The 26,899-nt window shown below is 41.8% G+C and overlaps 1 protein-coding gene across 3 annotated transcripts in view; it reads left to right on the top strand.

Moving 5' to 3' along the window:
- Positions 1-26,899, top strand: part of GRHL2 (grainyhead like transcription factor 2) — a 166,851-nt gene that overhangs the window by 92,760 nt on the left and 47,192 nt on the right. For all 3 annotated transcript variants that reach the window (XR_450244.2, XM_007173397.2, XM_007173396.2), the window contains exon 8: positions 12,174-12,268. Coding sequence is in view for 2 of the 3 variants with exons in the window: in XM_007173397.2 (XP_007173459.2) it covers positions 12,174-12,268 (95 nt within the window). In the remaining variant the exon portion in view is untranslated. The remainder of the gene's footprint in view (positions 1-12,173; positions 12,269-26,899) is intronic.

Raw genomic sequence — 26,899 nt, 5'->3', positions numbered from 1 at the left:
GGCAACCACAAGTCTGTTCTCTATGTCTGTGAGTCTGTTTCTGTTTTGTAGATAAGTTCATTTGTGTCAAATTTTAGATTCCACATATGTGCTATCATATGGTATTTGTCTTTCTCTTTCTGACTTCCTTCACTTAGTAGGATAATCTCTAGATCCATCCATGTAGCTGCAAATGGCATTATTTCATTCTTTCTTATAGCTGAGTAGTATTCCTGTGTGTGTGTGTGTGTGTGTGTGTGTGTGTGTGTGTGTGTGTGTGTGTGTATTTCACATCTTCTTTATCCATTCATCTGTTTATGGACATTTAGATTGTTTCCATGTCTTGGCTATTGTAAATAGTGATGCAATGAACATAAGGGTGCATGTATCTTTTCGAGTTATAGTTTTGTCCAGATACATGCCCAGGAGTGGGATTGGTGGATCATATGGCCCTTTTCTCCACACCCTCTCCAACATTTGTTATTTGTAGACTTTTTAATGATGGCCATTCAGACTGGTGTGAGGTGGTACCTCATTGTAGTTTGATTTGCATTTCTCTAATAATTAGCAATGTCGAGCATCTTTTCATGTACCTATTGGCCATCTGTGTATCTTCTTTGGAGAAACATCTATTTAGGTCTTCAAGACCAGCATTTAAACAATGAAGTCAAATAGAGTAAAAATACTAGCATATCTGAATGCAGTAATGGGTTACAATGTAAAATGCTTTTCTTCCTCTAAGTTTATGGTCAGTGCAATTGAAAGCTATCTCATGGGCCTATATAATTCCTTCTCAAGAAATAGAAGGGTGAGTCAAACACAAAGAAAATATTAGGTTTAGCCTACTGGGAAAATTCTAAGAAAGAGTTCATCTTAAATGATGTATGGAGAGTAAATATCAATAATATTATTAATAACTCCAGCTTTAATAGTGCCAAAGAGTTGTTCTATGCCAGTCACATTCTATGAGTCACAACTTATGTTTTCATAATGTCAGCCCCCTTTGCTCTGGATTAGGTATGGAAAGGTGCTCGTTGGAAACGTTATATATCACAGAAAGCAAAAGGCTCTGCTTTGTATGTAGACAGAACTTCTTAGGCTTCAATCCCAGCTTGGCCCTTTCAAAACTAAGTGACTGCTGGGGAGGAGAGGTACTTGACACATTTGCCTGTTATACCAAGTAGGAATCATAAAAAAAGCTACCGATCAGAATTGCCTGAGGTTGTGTTTGTGAAGTATGTGTATTTAGCACACACTAAGCTCTCAGAAACTGGTGGCTGTTGCTACTGTTTGCTCAGGGCCCAGGACCCAGAGATGGAAATACATTTAGTGCCTCTAAAAATCAGCTCAAGTGTCGACACACTTAAGGAAACCCAGGTTACCTCTGACTTGGTAAAAGTATTATAAAGGAAATTATGGACTCATTAGTGTTCTTGTGAGTCATTCAGATTTTAAGAAGCTGCTTCTTTGATTTTGAAAACAGAAAAAAAAAAAATCTCAGAACCTACTTGGACTAAGGTTTATTTATTTTACCTATTTCAAGTCAGAGCGAATACTCCTAGAATGACCCTCAACTGTTTCCTGAATTTGAGCTGATCCCATTTGGCCGTTGCAGACAGAGAAAAGCAGATGTTTGAGGACAGGAGGGATGGGGGAAAGTGGGGAGCAACGTTGTTTCTGTCACTGACTACAGGATTAGCAGTGTCTGTTCCCTTAGACATCATCTCTCTTGTGGCTGAGGAAATACAAGTGCAGAGAGGTTCAGTAACTTTTCACTGGAGGTCTTAGGGCTTGTGAGAGGAGGATAGAAATCAAATTCAGGTCTGGGAGTCTCCCCCACCAGTGTCCTTTCTCTCTGTGCTTTGGGTACCACTCTATAAACGGACTCCTTGTAGCATCCTGACCCCAGATACATGAACTACCCCAAGTTCCTGGCTTTTCAAAATAAGCATCTTCTTAAGCTGTGGTGTATTGCACACTGAATTGGCCGTAGTGCCCTGAGCCATTTTCAGCCTTCCAGCTTCGTTATTACACTAGTTCAGGCAGAATCCACACCTTTCAAAAGAGAAGCAATTTTTACTTTAATTACCGCACTTCTTTTTATCTCCAACAATACATACAAAAAATAATTGAAAGCGGTATTTTTAATTTACCAAGCACATGAAGCTTAATTAAGGTGAAGGAATTAATAGTTCCTTTGACCGCATTCCAGAATCACACTTACACATACAATCAGTCTGAAGAAAACTCAATCTACAAAAGTCTGAATTTAAAGACCTTTTAACAGACCACTGATTACGTGCAAAAAAAATTAAAAAGATAACAAAGGATTCGCCGTCCTGCTTTCCATAACAATTAAAATAGAATTGAATCCCATGATTTCAGCATAGAATATAACTTGCCAAAAACGTACAGAAAGTATTGTGCATCCACGTGTGCCTAGCAGCCCTTTGCTGAAACACTTTATCAAGTTTATCATCTTTGCCCCGACATCCCTTGCTTTCTCAGAAGGGCTAGTTTGTGAACTCCATCTTCCTGGGGTCTGCAGGACACACCCCTGACTTTGCCCTCCTTTGTCAAGGCATTTGCCGTGGTCCAAAAATGTCCAGTCTCTCCACATCATCAAACTTACATTCCCCCAGCACTTCTCTACCAGTGAGTTGCCACGTAGGCTATGCTATGATTTTTCTCTGTAAGATATTACTATCTGGTGGCCATTTAGTGTTTAATTTGCAAGATAAATATAGGCAGTGGTTAAAAGTATGGCCTTTGGCATTAAACAGACCTAGATTCAAATCACAGGTTGGTCTGTTACCAGCCACGTTATTTTTCAAGAGCAGCTTAACTTCTCCGTAGAAGGAGGATGCTGATACCTACCTCCCAGAGCGGTGGTGAGGATTAGATGAGATAACGTCGGTGGAAGGCTTGGCACTCAGTAAGCTCTCAGTCTGTGGCAGTCACTACTGTCCCAGGAGCATTTGCATTTTCACGTCAGGAGATGACTGTGTCTGTTTCTAAAGGAAAGTGAGTTCTAGGATGGGATTCAAGGCAAGAGAATAGCAAATGTTTTGGAGCAGGTGGTACCCACATCTCACCATGTAGGTAACTGCCTGGTCCTCCTGTATGTGGTGTTGATGTCCGCCCAAGAAGGGAGACCTTTGAGGAAGAAGAACAATCTGTCTCATGGACGTCGTGGGTAGTTGATGTAGGACATCAAGGCATACCTAGTGCTTTCTAAGACTATATGTGGGATAAATCAAATGCACACAAAGGATTCAGTCATTTCAATTTGCCATGGATCCATGCTACCCAAGATGGTCTCCAGAACAGCAGCAACAGCCCTGCCTGGGCGCTGATTAGAAAGGCAGATTCTTTGCCGCATCCCAGACCTGCTGAATCAAAATCTCTGGGAGTGGGCTCAGACATCTGCATTTTACCAAAGTCCTCCAGTGATTCTGATGCACCCCAGCATTTGATTATTACTTTTATAGAACATCCACACAAGCCTATAAACTACGAGAATCCAGAAACTATCAATCAGTCTACGTCTTTGGAGGTCGTCCTAACAGGCCCTAGAGAATCTCTATGGCTGTGCATTCCCAAAAGCCTCACTCTGACATGCCAAGGACACACCCAGCCTGAGAACAGACCCTGGAAAGTTTGACTCTATCACCAGCAACATGACATTAATAGTGAGATCAACTTCACTCTTATTTCATTAGACGAACTCTCATTTCTTCTTCCCAGGGATTCGTTGTTTCTGATGGTTTGAGCTGGTTGTGTACTTTAGGGTTATTACTTTGTGTGAGTGACTAAGATTCATAAGAACTACCTTCGTAACTCAGATTCAGCTGACATACATTTTTGAGAAACTTGTTTTAGCCAATTGTAGTTTTGTCCCATCATGTCACTTTTTGGAAACATCTAAGCCATATTTCTATTTACATCCACATGCTCACCAAGTAGATGCTAGTATTCTATAGATATTTACAAACCAGTGTACAAAACATGTAGTTTTTGTGTTGCCTCATCATTTTTTTAAAGAAATAAGAGTCCATTCGAAATGTAATATGAAGCGTTTTATTGGGCTTCACTTTATGATGCTTCACAGATACTGCTTTTTAAAAAATTGGATGTTTGGGGCAACCCTGCATGGAGCAAGTCTATTGGCACCATTTTCCCAACAGCATTTTCTCACTGCACGTCTCTGTGTCTCATTTTGGTAATTTTCTCAATATTTCAAGCTTTTTTATTATTACCGTATTTGTTATGGTAATCTGTGATTAGTGATCTTTGATGTTATTATTGTAATTGTTTTGGGACACCACAAACCACACCTATACAAGACAACAAGCTTAATTGATAAATGTATGTGTTCTGACTGCTCCACCGACAGGCCATTCCCCCATCTCTCTCTGTCTCCTCGGGCCTCGCTGTTCCCTGAGACACAATATTGAAATTAGGCCAATTAATAACCCTACAGTGACCTCTAGGTGTTCAAGTGAAAGGACAAGTCTCACATCTCTCACTTTAAATCAAAAGCTAGGCATGATTAAGCTCAGTGAGGAAAGCATGTCAAAAGCCAAGACAGGCCAGCAGCTAGACCTCTTGCTCCAAACAGTTAGCCAAGTTGTGAATGCAAAGGAAAAGTTCTTGAAGGAAATTAAAAGTGCTACTCCAGTGAACACACTTATGATAAGAAAGCAAAAAGTCTTATTGCTGACATGGAGAAAGTTTTACTGGTCTGGATAGAAGATCAAACCAGCCACAAGATTCCCATAAACCAAAGCCTAATCCAGAGCAAGGTCCTAACTCTCTTCCATTCTGTGAAGGCTGAGAGAGGTGAGAAAGCTAGAGAATAAGAGTTTGAAGCTAGCCGAGCTTGGTGTATGAGGTTTAAGGAAAGATGCCATCTCCGTAACATAAAAGTGCAAGGTGAAGCAGCAAGTGCTGATGTAGAAGCTGCAGCAAGTTACTCAAAAGATCTAGCTAAGATAATTAATAAAGGTGACTACACTTAACAACAGATTTTCAGTGTAAACGAAACAGCCTTATATCGGAAGAAGATGCCATCTAGGACTTGCATAGCTAGAGAGGAGAAGTCAATGCCTGGCTTCAAAGCTTCAAAGGACAGGCTGACTCTCTTGTTAGGGGCTAATACAGCTGGTGACTTGAAGTTGAAGCCAATGCTCATCTACCATTCTGAAAATCCTAGGTTTCTTAAGAAATATGCTAAATCTACCCTGACTGTGCTCTATAAGTGGAACAACAAAGCCTGGATGACAGCACATGTGTTTATTGAATATTTTAAGCCCCACTGATGAGACCTACTGCTCAGAAAAACACATTCCTTTCAAAATATTACTATTGCCCATTGACAATGCACCTGGTCACCCAAGAGCTCTGATGGAGAGGTACTATAAGATTGCTGTTGTTTTCATGCCTGCTAACACACATCCATTCTGCAGCCCATGGACCAAAGAGTAATTTCAACTTTCAAGTTTTATTATTTAAGAAATACATTTTGTAAGGCTATAGCCACCATAGATGGTGATTCTTTTGATGGATCTGGGCAAGGTAAATTGAAAACCTTCTGGAAAGGATTCACCATTCTAGATACCATTAAGAACGTTTGTGGCTCATGGAAAGAGGTCAAAATAGCAACATTAACAGGAGTTTGGAAGAAGCTGATTCCAACCTTCATAGACAACTTTGAGGGGTTCAAGATTCAGTGGAGGAAGTAACTGCAGATGTGATAGAAATAACAACAGAACTACAGTTAGCAACTCAGTCTGAAGATGTGACTGAATTGCTGCAATCTGATGATAAAACTTTCATGTATGCGGAGTTGCTTCTTATGGTTGAGCAAAGAAAAAAACTTAGTTGATAAAGCAGCGGCAGGGTTTGAGAGGTTTGACTCCAATTTTGGAAGAAGTTCTGTTGTGGGTAAAATGCTATCAAACAGCATTGCATGCTACAGAGAAATCATTCTTGAAAAGAAGAGTCAATCAATTCGGCAAACTTCATTGTTGTCGTATTTTAAGAAATTCCCACAGCCACCCCAGCCTTCATTTACCACCACCCTGATCAGTCAGCAGCCACCAACATCCAGGCAAGACCCTCCACCTGCAAAAAGATTATGACTCACTGAAGGCCCAGATGATGGTTAGCATTTTTGGCAATAAAATCTTTTTAAATTAAGGTTTGTACATTGTTTTTTTAGACATAATGCTATTGCACACTTAATAGACTACAATACAGAGTAAACATAACTCTTATATGCACTAGGAAACCAAAAAATTTGTGTGACTCACTTTATTTCAATATTGGCTTTATTGGGGTGGTCTGGAATGAAACCCACAATATATCGGAGGCATGCCTGTATGTTCACAATTAAATGCTTTAAAATCCTTTTAAAGTAGGGTGATTACTTTTTAGCTACAGTGGCTCTCTCATACAAGAATAAGCCATACACTCAAATCACATGACTTCCAATCATAGGAGGGAATCTCAGATGCAGGGGTTGATGGTAACTCTCAAAAATTGTATGTTCATATTCTAAGTCGCAGAACCTGTAAATATGACCTTATTTGGGAGAAAGGTCTTTGCAGATGTAATAAGTTAAGCATCTCAAGATGAGATCATCCTGGTTTAGGGTGGGCCCTAAACCCAATGACAAGTCCTTAGAAGAGAAGAAAAAGGGGGAAGAAACACAGAGACACACAAGAGTACATCATGTGCAGGCAGAGGCAGAGATTAGAGTGATATGTCTGCAAGTCCAGGGATGTCAAGCATTGCCAGCCCCCAGCAGAAGCTAGGAGAGGCATGGATGGAACCTCCAAAAGGAACCAATACTGCCAACACCTTGATTTGGAACATCTGGCTCCAGAACTATGAGAGAATAAATTTATGTGGTTTTAAACTTCCAAGTTTGTAGTATTTGTTATAGCAGCTCTAGGAAACTAAGCTCATTACACCAGATCATTACAATACCTTTTTTTTTCTTTTGGCTGCATTGGGTCTTCGTTGCTGTGCACAGGCTTTCTTTAGTTGTGGTGAGCGGGGGCTGCTCTTCGTTGAGGTGCATGGGCTTCTCATTGCGGTGGCTTCTCGTTGCGGAGCACTGGCTCTAGGCACGTGGGCTTCAGTAGTTGCAGCATGCGAGCTCAGTAGTTGCAGCATGCAGACCCTAAAGCACATGGGCTTCAGTAGTTGCGGCGCGTGGGCTCAGTAGTTGCAGTGCACGGGCTCTAGGGTGCGCGGGCTTCAGTAGTTGTTGTGCTTAAGCTCAGTAGTTGTGGCTCATGGGCTCTAGAGCGCAGGCTCAGTAGTTGTGGCACATGGGCTTAGTTGCAGTGCAGCATGTGGGATCTTCCCGGACCAGGGCTCGAACCCATGTCCCCTGCATTGGCAGGTGGATTCTTACCACTGCGCCACCGGGGAAGTCCTACGATACCTTTTACTGGTTGCAGCTATCAACCTTTACAAAATTTGGGTTTGAGAAACTTTCTTGAGGAAATAAATTCAGGAAGAATTAACAACAGGTTGCGGAGGTTTTATTCCTACACCAAGAGTCGTGAACCCTTAAGCAAACAACAGTCATCAAAGGACATTAAGACAGTTTTCAGAAACAGGAGGCACATCTATTAGCATTTTGTTTATTAGACTAAAATGCATGTGGACGAAGCAATATCAATGTGTGTAAGTCGTGTACAAAACTTTGACAGTCACCACATGATAGCAGAGCTGTTTTACCATCTATAGGTGAGTGGCTTAGAGACTAAAAACAAAGGGGTAGAGAAGACCAGATATGTCTTTTATAAGGTTAAAGAAGAGTGTGTGACATTAGTCTCTTAGTTATATTTTTTGTTTAGACTGCTCATGGATCCATTATTCATTCATTTACTCAACAAACTTAGGGAATGCATCTTATCTGGATAATGTTAAACACTGAGAAAGTAGCAGTATTTAAGTTAAGTTCCTTGCCTTTACATAGCATGTATAGCTAATGGGAAATGGCGATGTTAAATAAATAAACAAATAAATAAAACATTGATACGTCGTATGAAGGAAATAAGCAAGGTAATGTAGCCACCCAATAAAAAGTAGCCTCGCCAGTCTTGTTTTTTTTGTTTTTGGCATAAAAAGCATATTAAACATAATATGTTTTTCATTTATTTATTTGTCTACTTATTTGTATTCTGTCTCCTTCTGAACTGTAAGTGCCTTTAGATCAGGGACCTAGTCTTGTTTTCTGCTGTTTCTTAAGCGTGAGGACGCTGCCCAGTATATAGGGAACACACAGTAAATATTTGTTCAATACATTTGTTGATTAAGTGAACATGATAGAGAGAAACTGACAGAGAGACCCTGTGCAAGACCCAGAAAGCATTTATTTGTGTTTGTATTGCATTTGTTTTTAAAATTCTTTACTTTTCTAAGCTAACACATTTTTTTAGGGGAGGAATTTTTCAGGTAGAGAAGGTGTGGAAAAATAAAAACTTAAAAAGATCTAGGTTAAGTGTTTGACCAAACCATTTTGATTTCTCTTTATTGCTAGATATGGCATTTGCTTTTTAAATTTATGATTGATTTATGATTTAAAAAATGCTTATTAAAAATTGCAAAACAAAATTGTAAGACTATCTTTTAAAACAAATAGCTATGAAGAATCAGGGAACTCAGTTTCTTTAAGTTCAGTGATCTATTTTCTTTTCAAAATTTTAAGAAACTGGCTGGCCTGCTGAAAGCACAGGTTTGTATTTAAAATCATCTGAAATATAGTCATAAAGCCTTTTTTTAAACTTGTAGGATATAAAATCGTTTCCCTTTGCTCTCTGTTTTATCGCTTAGCTTTAAATATTTACTTTAAATCAATAAGAAAATTTGAATTCCCTAAGAGAAAAATGAGCAAAAGACAGAACAATAAACTGTTACAATAAATGAATAAATTTTAAAAACAAAGGGAAAGAAGATAAAGAAACACAAAGAGCCAGAAAGCAAATAGAAGACCGTTCTATTCTTTAGCAATCAAGGAATTGCAAATAAAATAATGTTAGCATGCTTTGCATACCAACTTGGAAAGAGACAGTTTCAGGAAACAGGAAGTCACACACTGTTACTGTGAATATAAACTGTTTTAACCTTTCCAGGAGCAATTTGACAAAGTGAATTAGAAGCCTTAAAAATATATTTGCCTTTGACCTATTAATTTCACTTCTGAGAATATATGTTAATGAAATAATGAAGTATATATGACTATTTTGCCATAAAGATAATTAGATGAAGCGCTATTTAAGGTAGCAAAGTATTATACATCATTTAAGGGACCAATAGGGGCAAAATAAAGTTATAGCATTTTATTTTAATCCAATATAATAGTATTTGGACATTAAAACTATTTTCCACAATTTTATTTAGTGACATGGAAAGATGCTGAAGATGTATTAAAGGGAAAAGAAGCAAATTAAAAAATAATTGTTACAATATTGTGTAAAAATATTTACATATTTTGGAGAAAGGGAGACAGAGACTGAGATAGGAAAAATGAAGTCTACACAGATGTGTTTGTAGTGGGTGAGTAGATTGTGCCTGCTTTTAAATATTTTTCTTATTTGTTCATGGTATACGACTTTCCTATGGTGAACACACAAGCTTCTATGTTAAAGTGTGTGTGCTTTATTTAAAATGTAAAGATCTATAGTTTTGCTTTAAAGTTTCCCTGAGGAAACCAATAAAATTATAGACAAAGGGCATGAATAGGCAGTTTGTATAAGGAGACACCTCGTTGGCTATCCTGGATGTGAAGAGATGCTTGAACTCATAGGTGATAGAAGAAATGCAACTATAATATCATTAAGATACCACTTTGTACCCACTGGATTGGCCACAAAAGTAGAAATTTGGTGAGAAAGAGGGGAAATAGAATTCTGGTCAGAGTATAGATTGACATGACCCATTATAGGAAGTGAGTCTGAGGGCCATTCTGGAGAGCACATCTCAGTAGGTTTTTCTGAAGTTAACCAGCAATCCAGGTCCCAGTAATAAGGAGTTATTTGAAAAACACAAAATCAAACTGACTTTGTTTTATTATGGATTATTATGAACTTATTATTATTATTATTTTATTTATTATTATTATTGGCCATGCCTCGCCGCTTACGGGATCTTGGTTCCTCAACCAGGGATCCACCGGGGCCCCAGCAGTGAAAGTGCTGAGTCCTAACCACTGGACCGCCAGGGAATTCCCCCAAACTTATTGATATTATTATTATGGACTTTGTTTTATTATTATTTGTGTTATGGATAGAAAAATCAAATAGGAGTCCTACTTCTCCCAACCTAATTCACACGAACAAAATGAGTTGTATTAGTAAGAGAAGGTAATTAAAATCTTGGTTAAGGATCACATGAATTTAGATTTTGTGATAAATGAGGAGGAAATGATCTAAAAATGATCAGATATGTGAATTTTAGGAAAGCAGACTTCAAAATTTTACAGCGTTAACATAGAGAACTTGCTGAAGCCTCAAGAAGCCACCAGCCCTGGAGTGATAAGGACCACTTAGAACACAGGATGAGGAAATGACCATTTGGCCAGAGACATGTCAAATTTTGTAGACAATGAACACTTTATACTTTATACTGGAAGTCAATCATAATAGCTCATCCTAACTCAGAGAGAAGCATATTCAAAAAGATTTTATAAACAAAAAGACCTCCAATATCATTAGTATTGAGCCTTCCTGTGGCCCGCATTGTGGGGCTGTAGTGTGATGACACAGAGGAGTGTGCAGGGTCTAATTGCAAAGCATATGATAGGTCATGGTGCAAGTTTTAGCCTTAAAAACATTATTAAAAGCACATGATTAGAGTTTTCATTTTAGAAAAATAATTATGGAAGTTTAGAAAGAAAGAACATATGTGACTAGGTGATCAAGTTGTGAGTGAACCAGACCTCAAAGAAAAGCAGATGGGCCTTACCGTCGTGCCAGCCAAGCAGGACATGGCCAATGTTTACTTAGTACACAAGGGATGGAGTGAAGGTAGGATGTCATATCCAAGGGGGCCAAGAGTAGGGGAAAAATCCAGATGGTAAGCATAAGCTAAAAACCTCAGGAAGTAGTGAGGATTAAGACTAGGAACGTCGTGTCTAGACCTGAAGACCAACTAAGGCAGTGACAGTGGAGACAGAGGAATATCACAGTGTTGTCTGTGGTACCAGAGAGCTGGAGACCACTGAAGGGTCCATCGCTGGGGAGAGGGGATAAGTAAATTGTAGTTGATGGTCACCACTGAATTCTCTGCAGCCACGGCTAGGATTAGGCATACAACCAGCAATGTGGATACGTCTGAAAAGGTCCATAGCAAGGGTTGCCAGATAAAATACAGGGTGCCCAGTTAAATTTGAATTTCTGTTAAACAACAAATACTTTTTTAGAGTATGATCCAAATATTTGCTAAATCTGGCAACCCTAGTCACAGTACGGCACAATTTGTGAAAATGAAAACTATGTACACAGGCAAATCAACCCAACTTACTTCATAAGGATACAGAGCAAACATGTTGATAGCTATTGTGCTTGGGGGTGGGGGATAGAGAGAAGAAAAAGGAATAAATAAATATTACATAAATAAAGAAATAAGAGAGGGCCTTGAGGGGACAGGTGGTGGTAATGAGCTGAGTACGACTGACTCAATTCTCTGTACCTAAATCCAAAAAGAAGTAAAAAATAAGTTTTTCTGCACTCTTGGATTTCTTCACTGAAGCCCTGGAGACACTGCCCGGCTGATAAAGAGAATATTCTGTCCTATGAAATGATCCCTATGGAATACTCTGGCACTGCCGGCAAAATTAAGTGGCAGAAAAGTGAGTAGGAGAGGGACTATGCAGGTGACAAGGCACTCAGGAGGAAGAAATTTATAAACCGAGTTAAAAATGAAACTAATGAACAAATCAGTTAGGAACATTGCTTCACCTAGGTTTACTCTTTTAATAGAGGAACACGCTTACATTCTTATAGAGTAAATATTAGTAAAAGATTATCAGCAAGCACAAATCCTTAACTGTTGCCATGGAGACAGACAGAAGAATAGTCAAAGCTGCAATTTCCCCATTGGAAAAATGATAATTCAATACATGTCGCCCAGTAACGCGGATTCTTTTAATACCTTTTTCTTTTTTCATGTCACAGCTGATTACAAGGAGAGCTTTAATACTATTGGCAACATTGAAGAGATTGCATATAATGCTGTTTCCTTCACCTGGGACGTGAATGAAGAAGCTAAGGTGAGTGAAAAAGTAGCACTGATTCATTGGTCGTACCTTTTAAATACCGTGTCCTTTCTCTGCAGAGGATTCTTTTACAAAAGCCTCTGAGTAGGGAAAGATCTGTTAACTTGAGCCAGAAAAAAGGGAAATGAACCTATGATCTTTCTCTTGAAGTCACACACATTCAATTACGCGCAGCTAAATTGCCTTTTGTGGAGCAAGGAGAAAGGGGGTGTACCTATTCCTCTGTGGCCTCCCGCTGAACGGGCCAGGCCCCTTGTCCCTCCCAAATCCTCCAGGCCCCCAAGCTCCATTTTAGCACTTGGGGCTGACAGGACTGGGCCAGAAAAGTCTTTTCTACCTGCACTGCAGTTTCCCCAAACACCTCTCCAACTGCTGCCTTCTTCAGAGGCAGGAAGGTGTCAGAGCTACTGTCTGCACAGGTAAGCAGCTGGGCAAGCCTCCCGACCCCCGGCCCCTTTGAGGCTTAATCTGGTCGAGGGAGGGCGCAGGAAGCAGGGCTGCAGGTCTCTGAACTTGACTCCCTGAGGAAGAGCCACCACCGTGACCTTGAGCCATTTCTTTCCTGTTAACCTCAAGCTTAAGCTTTTCTGATTTCTGTCTGGGGCCAGCACAGTTAAGAAGGGCAACAGTAAAATCTCTGGCCAGGTGCGTCCTGAGGATAGGTGTCCACCGTTGCATGGATTCGGGTAAAAAAGTAAGACTTGACGATACTCTGATTTGCTTTCCAGCCATAAGTCCCTGAGTTTATGAAAACTGAACTTTGCTGCTATGCCCACTCTTCTTCCTGTGTTCTGTACCTTCTGATTCTCGATCCTTATTTTGCACCAAAGGGAAGTTTCCAGATGAACCCTAAGCTTGTTTTCTGCTTCAGTTATGTACCATCTAAGAGGGCGTTAGAAGACTTTGTCTTCGAATTAATGAAAAGGTCAATGTAAACAACTGCTTTCAATGCTCCATTGTCTGCAAGCAGGGGAAGGCCAGGTGAGAAAGGAAACTGGATGGGAGTTTGTGGGCATGACTTAGAGAAGAAGATGAATTGCTCAGTGTCTCACTTCACTCAGGAATAAAACAAAGTAAATGAAATTGGCTTTAGGCCCAAAAAAGGTGACCTAAATGGGCAAGCAGAAACAGAGTTCCAGGGTAGCTGGGAGAATGTTCCAGTGGGTCAGTACATCTGAGGGAAGGCAGGAGGCCTTGTGATGTGATGGGCACAGAAGTGCAGGAAAAGCTTCTCCTTGAGGCCTCACTCCACCTCTGTTTAAAGTTCCTCACCCAAGCCCCAGCCTTTCTCCTCGTGCCCCCTTCTCTTCTCCCAGAGGCTAGATTACTGGGCTGGGTAAGGAAAAGGCAGTGTGTGCAATGATATCAGGGCCCAGGGTTGGAATCCTGGCAAGTCAGCTGACCTCTCTGGGCCTCAGTTCGCTCATGTAAAGCAGAACAAAACAAAACAAAACAAACTTTTCCGATTGTCCCTGCTGTACCAAGCATGTGCTGGGAGTACGATGTGTGAAAATCCAGTCTCTGAGGGAGGTAAGGGAATCGTTAGCTAGACAGCAGTGTGTGTGAGGAGTGAGAGGCAGGCCTAAGCAGAGCCATCCATTGGGAAGACAATGGGATCCTATGCTTGCAAGTGCCTTGTCAAGGTAAAGCAAGCTGTAAAAGTGTGCTGTCACTGCAGCCCTAAATTTCCTTATCATGCAATCTGATAACAAGTGCTAGAAGGTGAATGTGTTAACTGTTACCAGTCAATAACGACCTTTTAAAGAAAATTCCTAAACCTGAAGGGACATCTTGAATGATGGCGGCTCTATGGTCAACCAGTGAGGTAGTTAATTTGGGGCTGAGTTGACTTTTCTTTCATTTCCCATAGGTAAGGCTCACTTTTCTTGTTGAAATATGTATGTTTGTGCATGTGTATTGTTCCAGGCTGACACATTTAAGGTCACATATGCTTTGACACATGGCAGTGCTTGCTTGTTGTAGCAAAACTTGTTTCTTTAATACCTATTTTCAGTAACTGTTATTTGGTAGTTGTAATTGTGTGCAGTTTGGGTTAATCGATGAGTAATAAAAATATCTCCAAATACTTCTGCCAAACTACTGGAAGAGCTTTTAAAGAAAAACCATAAAAGTTAAATCCATTTCATTAGGTAGGCTGAGAAGATTTTTTTTTTCAACCTGCAGGATGTGAGGTTTTTCTGTAAAATATCATTGATTTTATAATAAGCAGGCTGCAAAAAAAACCCAAAATTACATGATTGGGAAAAAGGTTTTAAACAAAGCAAGGCATAAAATCCTCTCACAGTGGAATTGTTTGTGATTTTCATACTGTGGACTTATTCTTGGGAGCAATTGCACTTGACTTCGAGTTTCTCTTGGTAACATCCACACAGAAATCTGTTGTAGCCTTTAGGATTGAGACATTCATTCAGTGTCATATGTTGTTTTAGTTCATGTGGCCAGAGGACACAAATTTGTGACCCGCAGCCTGCATATGTTCCACAGAACGTATATGTACGTGTGCATCATGCATTTATGTACTTATATTCCAAGTTTTAAAATATTTTGCCCACATTTAATAATCAGGAGATTCAAGAAACAAACAAACAAAACAAAAACCTAAGTTTCCAGACTCTTTTGGATAATTAGAGATTCTGGCAACATGAGCCCGAGTGTCTGCAAGGCCACGAGTAGCTCTTGTGAGGTACCAGCTGTTCTCTTCAATGCTTTCTCTTGCCTTCTCCATCGTGGAACTTTCCTTGCCTGGTCCTCGTGGACATTTGAAGTTTCACGCCCCAATCACACCCCCTCAGACAACTGAATATGCCGTTTACATCTTTACTGGCTCTCGGTGTCGGGCAAAGTAGTGACACAAGGGAGGTTGACGCCTGGTGGCTGAGAGGAATGGGTCAGTCAGGAACCCCACCAACCTCCCCAGGTTCCTTTGGCAACGGGCCACACACAGGCTGACTTGTGTTGGTGCCGCTACAGAGAGCTGCTGCGCCTTTCTTTGTTTGAAAGAAAGGTAGTAAATCTTGATCTTTGAGGATGTTTTCTAAAAAATCAGAAATCAGTTGGGTCCAAATGTGAGTGGGTACCAACAAGTTGGATAATATCACTTCAGGGGTAAAAATAATATATAGTTTTTGGCACAAGACCAGCTTTGGAGTGGGTAATATCCCGAGAGACACTACGAATCTACTTTGAGCCACGGCAGTATCATTTGAGAGATCTGTGTGTCTTCCCAAGATAGCTTCTATTTGGATATTTGGTTTGGGTGCATTTATTAAAAAAATAAAACAGTCCCGTATTTGTTATCTTCCCACATATGCATCATCAAGGCCTGATGACAAAATGTATGGATTTTTCCAGAACACTACTCTCTTCTTTTGCTGCTGACCTATATTCTATTCTTACCTCTTGTTTAGCAGGAACAGAAGAAAGGAAAGAACGTGAAACTCTAATCATTTAGTTTAATTTAATTACAGGAAAAGTTTGGCCAGGGAAGGTGTTAACAGAACCTAGGGGCAGGACAGGAGTAAAGACGCAGACGTAGAGAATGGACTTGAGGACATGGGGAGGGGGAAGGGTAAGCTGGGACGAAGTGAGAGAGTGGCATGGACATATATACACTACCAAACGTAAAATAGATAGCTAGTGGGAAGCAGCCGCATAGCACAGGGAGATCAGCTCGGTGCTTTGTGACCACCTAGAGGGGTGGGATAGGGAGGGTGGGAGGGAGACGCAAGAGGGAGGAGACATGAGGATATACGTATATGAATAGCTGATTCACTTTGTTATACAGCAGAAACTAACACACCATTGTAAAGCAATTATATTCCAATAAAGGTGTTAAAAAAAAAAATGAGGTTGCAGGATTAACTGCAGATTGCCAGTCTCAAGGGCAGCATGGTTCTGGCAGAACTACTGCAGACTTCTTCCTCCCAGAACCGGTTTTGCTGGTTGTGCTACAGCGTCTCTGCACAATGACGCCCGCAGCAGAAAGAGTCTCCGGCAGGACATTCGTTTCCCCTCAGGGTCTGTGCAGTCTGGAAGCTCCTGTAACGTGAACCGGGGTCCCTGGGCCCCTGGGAATGACTCAGGTGGCATCCAGGCGGGTGAGGTTCTCAGCATCCACGCTGGTGGAAGCTTGGAGGTTGATGAGGTTGGGGCACAGCGTGATAGAGAAAACAAAGCGCTGGAATGGGGCTCAGGCACCCAGGTATCCTCCGGGCACGGGAATAGCCAGCTTTGTGCCTTCCCCCTTCTGAGCTTCAGTTTCTCCGCTGGAGAATGGCGGGAAGCGGAACAGGGAGGGGCTGACAAAGTATTAAGGTCCCATCCGTATGATTCTAGTGGGAGCCCCACAGGGCTGCATTCTTTCACATGACTCCCACTTACAAGGTCATTTCGATTCCTCTTTCTCCCCTCAGCCAAACGCAGGTACCCACAGAGTAGATTTGTTGGTCACTAATCCCCGAGATGAGAAGTTCCCAGGCAAGCCCCTATTGAATTATTGAAGGGTGGTGAGCTCAGATTCCTGGCACCGAGCGCCGGTGATGACATCACCCCCAGAGCGGGGGCACACAAACCCTAATTATACGCTCCCCTTTCTCCCCGATTTCTAAGGAGATTCTTGAAACCAGGCCCCTTATTTGTGCCCAGAGCCTTTTTCTCCGTTCACAGTGATTTCAAGATTAAACCAACCTCGACGTGCTATAAAGGCCTCTCTCATGTGACCACAGAGAATTACTTGAGCGTTAAGATATTACTTAGTGCTCTGAGGAACGAGTTTCTTTTTCGTGTCTTTTCACTGGAACACCATACCAATTTCCCCCTGTTTCTATGCCTCACCCTTCTCGTGGTTTATAAACTACCTGAGATGAAGGAGGCCTATTTCCATGAACCCTCTGCTGCTAAGCCTTTCGGAATGATCTTGAGTCAGTGAAATGTTCCTCTTCCCTCACTACCAGCACTGCTAAGTAATCAAGCAAACAAGTAAATCCACTCCTAGCCCATTCCCCTGTCTCTATGATTTAAAAAGAAAACGTATTATAATTCAGTAATACGGAGCTCTGTCTGCCCTGTGTTACTCTAGCCCAGCACCTCTGCTTGCAGAAGCAGAGTGACTGCGCTCTGGAGGAATGCCTACCCCCACCCCCCCACCCCCCGCCACCCCACTCTCTCTCTCTTGAGTTGCAGGAGGGGCTTCGAGAGAGGAGCTGTCAGGCCCTCTGCTTTGCAAGATCAGGTGGGAAACGTTCTTCCTGTGTTTTGGTATTTGGGAGGAACTTTCAGACCGGAAGTTGTTGCAGTTTTAGAGAGAGTCAAGGACACAGATAAGGCATATTTTCATCCCTGTTAACAGATTTTTATGGTGAAACTGGGGGTGGGCAGGGCTGAAAACTGGTTGGGGTGAGGCGGGAAGTAGAGAGGCTGAGAGACATCATGGATCATTTCCCTGTGCATCTCAGATTCTGATTCCACTAAATATCAACTTTCTTCATAGCAGGCTCTGCAAGATTGGGCAAGTGGAAAAGGTGGACTTTGAACCATGTCCCTCTGAGTCCAGAGTCCGTGTTCTTAAACCATCCCAACAGAGGGATATCTGTCATTTTTTTTTAGACCAAAGAATGCTATGATTTTTCCTTCTCAAAGAAATTTATAGGGTACAACCTAGAAAGAAAGAAATCAAATGAATCTCATTTCCTTGAGCAAAGCAATTCTATCAGGTCACCCTGCTTTTGCCATCCATCTCCCCCATCCCCACCAACAAAGATGGGCTCACTGACCCAACACTTCCAGCACACAGGTCTCTTCCTATCCATGTCTTTGGTTGCCCTGGTACATTACCGGTTGATGTCATACATATTATTGACCAGAATGCATACGGGAGTGAGGACTGTTTGGATTCCTTGCCCTCTTCAACTGAGTGTGTGTGTATGTGTGTGTATTAGCCTAACATTAGTGATCTCATTCGCCTAATTATGACCTCGCTCTGGGTTAATTGAAGATCAGTGCATGCTTTCTAATAGTGCAGCTCTGAGACATAGCAGTGTTTTCTTCTCCATACCTTACACATTTATTCTCCATTTTCCCCACTTCTCTCTAGCTCCTTTCCCTGGTTTCCTGAATTTCATTTTCACACTCATTTACATTATTTCTGTACACTTTTCCTTTATGTTTTGGTTTTTTCCTGTTATGAACAGTGAAGACTGTTCCTTACTCTTTTCTGCAATACCATGTAGGAAGCACAGCATGAAAAAATTCGAAGCAAGGATGACGATTATTATTCGAGAAAATGAAGGTTGCAGAAGGCACACAATGGCTCCCTGCTTTACGTTTGCAACTTAAGAAATACAGTAAATGAAAAGCCACATTTACCAAGCTGGTAAATTGGAAGTAAATATTTACACATAAGCAATATTTATTTATTTTTTTTAATTTATTTATTTTATTTATTTATTTTTGGCTAACTTGGGTCTTCGTTGCTGCACGTGGGCTTTCTCTAGTTGAGGCGAGCGGGGGCTACTCTTCGTTGTGGTGCACGGGCTTCTCATTGGGATGGCTTCTCCTGTTGCACAGCACAGGCTCTAGGCACACAGGCTTCAGTAGTTGTGGCACGCAGGCTCAGTAGCTGTGGCACATGGGCCCAGCTGCTCCGGAGCACGTGGGATCCTCCCGGACCAGGGCTTGAACCCGTGTCCCCTGCATTAGCAGGCGGATTCTCAACCAGTGAGCCATTAGGGAAGCCCTGCAATATTTATTTTATAGATAGATTCCTCTCACTTTGGGTCCCTTTGGATGCTATAAATGAATTGCATTTACAAAAGAGATTTTCATGTAATTTCTTTTTTATTGAAGTATAGTTGTCTTACAGTGTTTTGTTAGTTTCTGGTGTACAGCACAGTGATTCAGTTTCCATGTAATTTTTTAAATTGAGAGAAAATGCCAGATGAGAAGATGCATGTTGATATTCCCTCTAGGCCCTATTTCCCTTAATATTTTTGCCTTATTTCTTGCCTTTGTATCTGATTTTGCACTAATACCAAGGAGATGTCATTTGAGAACTGAGACCCAATCTGAGGGGTGGAAACATGGATGTGCTGAGAGGAATCAGCTGGCTGAGCAGAAAAACAAAAGTGAAAGCTGGGAGTAAAAAGTTCTCTTCCAGATTTGCAATTCTATCCTTAAGGAAGAAAATGAAGTTGATTGAATGCCCCAGCACTGCCCTGCAGCTGCCCTGGACATAAGGGCATTTGATGGGGCCCGTGTCATGAATTGCTTCATATTGTGAGACATAAATAAAGCTCTCAGATCGGGTGACTTACTTCTGTCATGTTAAGTCCAGGTTTCTTCCTTTTCTTCCTGTGTGGTTCAGCCCTTTCTCTTCCCAGTGCTGTCTTTTCAAGGTACAACAAGTGGTCAGCAAGCCAAACCTAGCTCTTTATCAGCTGCTAACGGGTAGGACACAGCCTCTCAGTCCTCAGATCTCAATGTTAGTTAGCTTCAAAGACAGGATGGTGCAAATGGCAGTGCTTTGATCACAGCCTATGCAAAGGCAGTAAACTAGAGAAAATGTAAGTGTTCTAACCTTCTTGTACCCTGTAAATTATTCAGTCTCTCTTTGTGGAAAATATGGTAATGCTCATTGAAAGACCGTTTTGACATTTAGTACCAAATCACAGCAGAACCATTAAAATTGTCCCAAATTTATCTCACCCTCCTTCCTTTTCTCTCTCTCTCAACATTTCTTTCTGGTCTAAAAGATTTAATCAGTTTTTATGGGGCTCCACTGTGTGTCAAGCAAAGTGCTTTAGAAAGTTACAGTTTCGATTGTCTTGACGAATCACGCCTTCCAAGGGGATGCTTCTAAATGGACTGTATTCTCTTTCTGCCAAACTCCAGTGCTGGACACCAGGGAGAAGGGGAGATGTGTAAATATTGATTTTCAAGATGAAAAGAGAACCCAAAGGACCGGCCAAAGGAAGCCATACTCCTGAGTGCCCCGTGGGTTCATGACCTAGTTTGTTTCCCTGACCTCCACCTCCCATCCGCAGTCCAGGGAACCCTCTTTCTGCTCACAAGACAGTCCAGGGTGCAGTGGAGTTGATGGATATTAGATAAAGAAGAAGTTATATCCTAATGTTTTGACTAAATAGAGCCCAGGTTTCAGCAGGTCATCATATGGCAGAATAGAGAATATTATAGGGCATCTTCCATGCTCTCCAGAGTAAAGAAGGGGTGGGGAAGGCTCCTGGGAGGGGTCTTGAAAGGTTGAGATACACACTGCAAAGCAGGGCAAATGGCATTTTTATGCGTTTGCTGGGGCGTGGTGTGGGTGAAGGAAGCTTTAAAAGGGAAAGGTAAACATTTGCTGGAGTCTTTGGTATTGAACTTAAAGCCACACCTTTGTTCCAGTTTTATAAGGTAATGGATGGCAGGAAAAGCTATAAAGCTGGAGTTAATTCATATATAGAAGGAATAATCTTTGGAAACCATCTCATCCAAGCTGTCTACGGCTTGATCTTTTGTTAGAATGTGGAGTATCCATGGTTTCTGGCCTGAATTCTCCCGGGGGCTCTGTAACTCACATGTATCAACTGCTGTGTGTATGCAGAGACTGAGATCGCATACTTGGATTTCATAGACTGACGTGTGTGTGTGTGTGTGTGTGTGTGTGTGTGTGTGTGTGTACCATGGCTAGTATTTATTCAGTGATTACCATATACCAGGCACTCTGCCAGGTGCTTTATATACCTTATGCAATATTCATACTTAAAGTGGATATCATTTTTCATTTAAATAATGAAGAGGTTGAAGTCCAGAGAGCTTACACAATGAATGCACAGCAGAGCTGGGATTCCCACCCTGGTAATGTCTGTCTGAAGCATGTGCTCTTTCCATGGTACCTTTTCGCCTTGGGAGGACGTAGTCATAGTATCTTCTCTGTTATCTGTGGCAAAGGTGCAGTCGTCCCCTCCAAGCAGCTTGCCTGCTGCACATCATGTGCTGGGCCAGGCAGTGGGAATTTACAGACACACCAGCCAAGCAGAGTGTCTGCTGCTCTCAGAGGACATTTTGGCTGGGCCGAGAACTCAGACGTATCTGTAAATGATTGTAACATGAGGAAGAAAGTAACAAAGACTCTGATGAAAACAGAATTAAAGGGCCAGGAGAGTTCTGGAGAGGGAGATAGCCCTGTTTTTTATTTTTTTTTAGATCACAAAATAAAAAGATTTATTTTCTTGAGCACAAATAAGCATCCACCTACTAGATTAGTAGCCAGGAGCTTTTTGGTAACTTTATTTTTTTAAACCATTTTTAAAGTTGAAGTATAGTTGATTTACAATGTTGTGTTAGTTTCAGGTGTACAGCAAAGTGATTCAGTTATATATATATATTTTTGTTTTTTCAGATTCTTTTCCATTATAGGTTATTAGAAGATATATAATTCCCTGTGTTATACAGTAGGTCCTTGTTGGTTATCTATTTTATATCTAGTAGCGTGTATATGTTAATCCCAAACTCCTAATTCATCCCTCCCCTGCCCCCCACCCCGCCCCCTCCCTGCCATCCCCTTTGGTAACCATAAGTTTGTTTTTCATGTCTGTGAGTCTATTTCAATTTTGTAAATAAGTTCATTTTTTAATTTGTTTTTATTTTAATAAAACATTTCTATTAAGTTTTCTATTTAAAAAATTTTTCCCAATTTCTTATGTAAAAAATTGCAAATGAAAAGTTGAAAGAATAATACAGTTCTTACCACATACCCTTCACCTAGATTGACTCATTTTTAGTCTCTTGCCAGATTTGCTTTCCCTTCTCTCTCTCTCTCTCTCTCTCACACACACACACACACACACACACACACACACACACACACTTCTCTACTAAAGACTTCCGCACGTAGAGAGGGCGCCGTTCTGTGGGATCAGGGAAGATTCGAGGGAGAGTGTGGCACGGGAGTTGTGTCTTCAGGGTCGGGTGGAATTTAGACAAGTCGGGGTTGGAAAGAGGAACCAGGTGGAAGGACGGGGCGCTCAAAGGTGCAGAGACTGGCTGCAGAAGAAGAGCTGGGGGTGGTGGAGCTCGGGAGAGAATTTCGAGTGGGCTGTAAGGAGGGGACGAGAGACGCCAGGAGAAGGGGTGAGATGCCGCGGAGAGAATTGGAGGGTGGGCGAAAGAGGGTCAAGGTGGGAACTTTAGACCCACCCATTTAGGGGAGGTGGAGGAAGAGGAACCAGAGAAGGAAAAGGTGGTCGGGAAGGAGAGGACAGAAGGATGGGGGAGAGGAGGAAGTGGCCAGTGCAGTGGGTGTTGTAGGCAGTGGTTTCTCACAGCCTGAGCCTCTACAAACAGCAGCAGCAGCAACTTGGGAAATTGTTAGAAACGCAGATGCTGGGACCTCCTACCTCAGACCTACTGAATTGGAAACTCCAAGGGGGCAGACTCTTAACATGTTGTAACAGGGCCTCCTGGTTGCATTCCCCTGCTTATAAGGACGCTACTGAGAAGGCTGACCTGAAAGAAAGCAATCTCAGTAGAACAGTGAAGTCCAAAGTCAGATTCAAAATAGTCGGTGACATGGCCTTTACTTACAGCCGGTAATTTATATGTGCTCATGTTGAAAGCATGCATTGCAGCATTATTTACGAGATGAAAAGACTAGAAACAGCCTCATGGTAAAGAAATTGTTATTCCATAATCATGGTTCTTTTAAAAAAGAAAAAGAAAGAGCTATCTTCAAAATATCTTGTCAAATGGAGAAAGCAGGCTGCAGAGCTGTGTGTTTACTGTGCTACCATTTGTATAGAAAAGAAAAGGATATGAATTTGCATAGCTTGTTTCTAGAAGGATGCACAAGAAAGTGTGAAGGATACTCAAGAAACTGTTGGTTGGGGAACAATGCTGGTGGGGGAGGGGGTGTGGTTTCCATGTTTGCCCTTTTGAACTTTGCGCTGGATTCAGATATATCAAACTCAAAACAAGTTTTAAGTATTAAACATGAACAGAAAGGGTTTAAAATAATAACAAATGATCAGAAATTTGAATGAGTGGCTCTTTCAGTCTCTGCGTAAATTCTTCCTCCCACTGAGAGCTCATATTTGTGAAACAGGCCAACCCATTGTTACACAATGTCCAAATTTTTCCTTGTCCTGAGGTGCTGTTTCACAAGACCTGTTCAGGTGACAGAGCTGAGTGGCAGAGACTGGCCATTGGCAGAGCAATGAAGGTTCTGCCCGAGAGAGTTCACACTTGGTCTCTCCCCACCAAAGCCTATGACACTACCCCTTAAAAGTGTCCCACAGAGATAGATTTTATGTTTTAAAAATCAGTTCACCTTCATAAGATATCTCTCTATTCGAGTTCTGTGAATATAACTAAGCTACTTTGGAATCATTTGGGGAGAACATCACAAAATGCCTTGAGAGAGAGTCCAGACAGGAAGCTCTTAGTGTAGTCTGGTCAGAAGGAGAGCTTGAACTGGGGGCCAGGGGGCCGCTGAGGAAGCGAGCCTGGTGGGACAGTTGGGGAGGTAATATGTATGGGGCTTTGTGGACTGTGCCGTGGGGGTGAGGAGGAGCTTGGAGTCAGAGAGTAGGGCTGGCTGGGTGACCAGGTATCTGAGAAGATGGAGATCATGGTGGTCACAGGAAGCTGCCGTAGATTTTCATAGCACTTTACAGTTTAAAAACGTGATCTCACTTTAAAGTGTCACAGTAGCAAGCTAGGGATTGTTATACCTATGTAAAAGATGAGGCAAATGAGGCCCAGAAAGGTTCAATTAGTCCAAGGCCATAGTGTCAGGGTTTGCACCAGGGACATAATTTTGAGTCTCCTGTACCTTTTCTTTTTTCTTGCTGTGCTTTCCTCTCATTTCGCCCTCCAGCTTCATAGAAAGCTCTTTCCTCTTACAAAACTTCTCCTGTGAGTTGATCCCATTTAATCCCTGCTTCCGGGGCTCTTAGCTCCCACAGAGCCTTGTCCCGTAGCCTTACGTTCATCCTCTCTTGCTGTGTGAACACCTTGTCCATTCTGGAAGAACACCTCTGCGTGGCCCCGCTGCCCGCTGCCCGTGTTCCTGCCCAGCCTCCTGCCTCTGCCAGACTCCCCAGCTGAGGTGCTCCCTCTCCACCTTGGTGTCCTGGTTCCCTCGCCCCAGCAATCTAGCTTCCTGTCCTTCCCTCCGGGAGTCTGGCCTCCAGAAGGGGCGCAGACCCTCTACTTCTGATCCTGAGGGGCTTTTCTTAGTCCTCACTCTGTCCTCTTGGTAACTTGGATGTTGGATACTGGGACCACAGTTCTATCTGCCCTTGGCCTCAGTGATACACCCTTGACCTCGTCAAGTGTTCATGACTTGATCACGGTGATACAAGCATCTTGGTTGGCCTCTTCTCTCCCCAACTGCCTTTTATTCAGGCTCCCTCTGAACCTCCCACTAGGTTGGTCTCGTCCGGAGCCAGCATGCACTTTCTTCTCCTCCATCTCTCTTTTTTCTAGCTCAGGACACCTATAGGAAATCTTCCCTTGTTGAGCTCTCTCCTTTTTTTCAAGTTCTTACAGTATGTACAGCCTGAGATATTCAACTTAGTTCCTACTTCTATACACTTCACCAGTGTATTGAGAGATGTTATATCTCCCCTCTTCCTTGAGGGCAGGGCCCTACCATAGATTCCTATATCTCCTGTAGCATCTGTATATAGCATCTTCAGTAGCATATATACACGTATCAATACATACATGCATATGTACATACATACATTCATACTGATTCTGTAATTGGTGCTTGACTTGTGTTTGTTGATATACAGATAGATAACATTTTTTTGAGGATAAATGTGGTCAGAGCAGCTAACTCTTCTGTATTATCTTTTTTTTTTTAATAAATTTATTTTATTTATTTATTTTTGGCTGCATTGGGTCTTCGTTGCTGTGCGTGGGCTTTTCTCTAGTTGCGGCGAGCGGGGGCTACTCTTCGTTGCAGTGCACAGGCTTCTCACTGCACTGGCTTCTCTTGTTGCGGAACACGGGCTCTAGGCACGCAGGCTTCAGTAGTTGTGGCTCGCGGGCTGAGAGCGCAGGCTCAACAGTTGTGGCGCATGGGCCTAGCTGCTCCGCAGCATATGGGATCCTCCTGGATCAGGGCTCGAACCCATGTCCCCCGCATTCGCAGGCGGATTCCCAACCACTACGCCACCAGGGAAGCCCCTGCTGTATTATCTTGACAACTTCAGCTACACAGAGCAATCCTGACTCTTAGAATGTTTTGCTTATGAAAGCAAGAACATGGATAAAGAGGGAAATGTGTATTTAGAAAAGAAATTTTCTCTTACTTCGTTGGATAGATATTTGTTGAGTATCTCCCATGGGCCTGGCACTGGGAGTAGAGTGAGCTTGAGGCAGACAAGGGCCCTCCTCTTATGGGTTTAGAGTCGCATGGAGCAGACAGATAATTACGCACTAAACAGAGAAACAAGATAAATCCAAATGATGTTCAGTACTGTGAAGCAACCAGAAAAGAGCAGCGTGGTAGGGTGTGCTACTCGTCATGGGCAGAGGTGGGAGAAGGGGGAGGAAGACAACTCTAGATGGCCAAGGTGGGGATTGCTGAAGAGTTGACATTGGACTGAAACCTGAATGAGAAGAAGGAGTGGGCACTGATGATCCTGGGGCAGCCTTGGAGGTAGAGGGCACAGCACATAGCAAAGACTGGCAACGGGGAACAAGCTTGGCATATTCTGGCAATGGAGAATATTGAGTACTAAAGGAATATGGAACATGTGGTAGAGTATGTGAGTAAGCCAAAAGTGCATCTGTGCATACCCACAGTATCTGTAGGAGAAAATGAAGAAATCTATTCTCAGGTTTTAAATCATTCCCTAAAGGAGCTATATTTATATAATGGAGGTGTCAGGAAATCTAGGGGTTTCTTAGATCCTCAACAAAATCGCAAACTCTCTGAGGGCAGGGAATCTCAGCATTCTTGTGTCCCACCTCGTAGCATGATGCCAGGCAAAGAGAGAAGATATTTGATAAATATTTGATGAATTAACTCATGGAGGAAATGAATAATTGCCCAAGACTGAGATTTCATATGTTAATATTATTTACTTTTAGTTTATCTTTCTGTCTCAATTTAGCTTTGCATTCGTACCAAATGCAATCATATAAATAGGAAAAAATGCTGAAATGTGAGCAAACCATCTATAAGGTCTTTAATAATTCTAAGAACCAGAAAGAAAATAGAGTATGGAAACTGGCAAAAGCACACTTAACGTATTAATATATTGTTTGCATTTTACAGTGAAAATGCTGATTTCTTGCTATATGCCATGTCTGTAATTTGGAGGCTAATGTGTGTGCAATTTCTTGTAAAAGAGCTCTTAAGAGTCTCAACCTTAGGAAATAAGTAGCTTTCTTAGTCTCTAATCAGAGGATCTTCTTGAAAATACAAATTACAATTGTTTAAAGAGGAAAATAAACAATTTCCATCAAATCATGGACCTTATGATTTTTTAAATCCCAAATTGCTTTGTAAATCAAGATTGGCCTATTTATTTTAATGGCAAGCTCTCAGAAAAATCTTGGGAGTTAATAATCAAGTTAATGTAGCAATTCTAA

Source organism: Balaenoptera acutorostrata, chromosome 17 (assembly GCF_949987535.1).
Source record: "Balaenoptera acutorostrata chromosome 17, mBalAcu1.1, whole genome shotgun sequence".
NCBI lineage: Eukaryota > Metazoa > Chordata > Mammalia > Artiodactyla > Balaenopteridae > Balaenoptera > Balaenoptera acutorostrata.
This window is presented reverse-complemented; position numbering and strand designations above follow the sequence as displayed.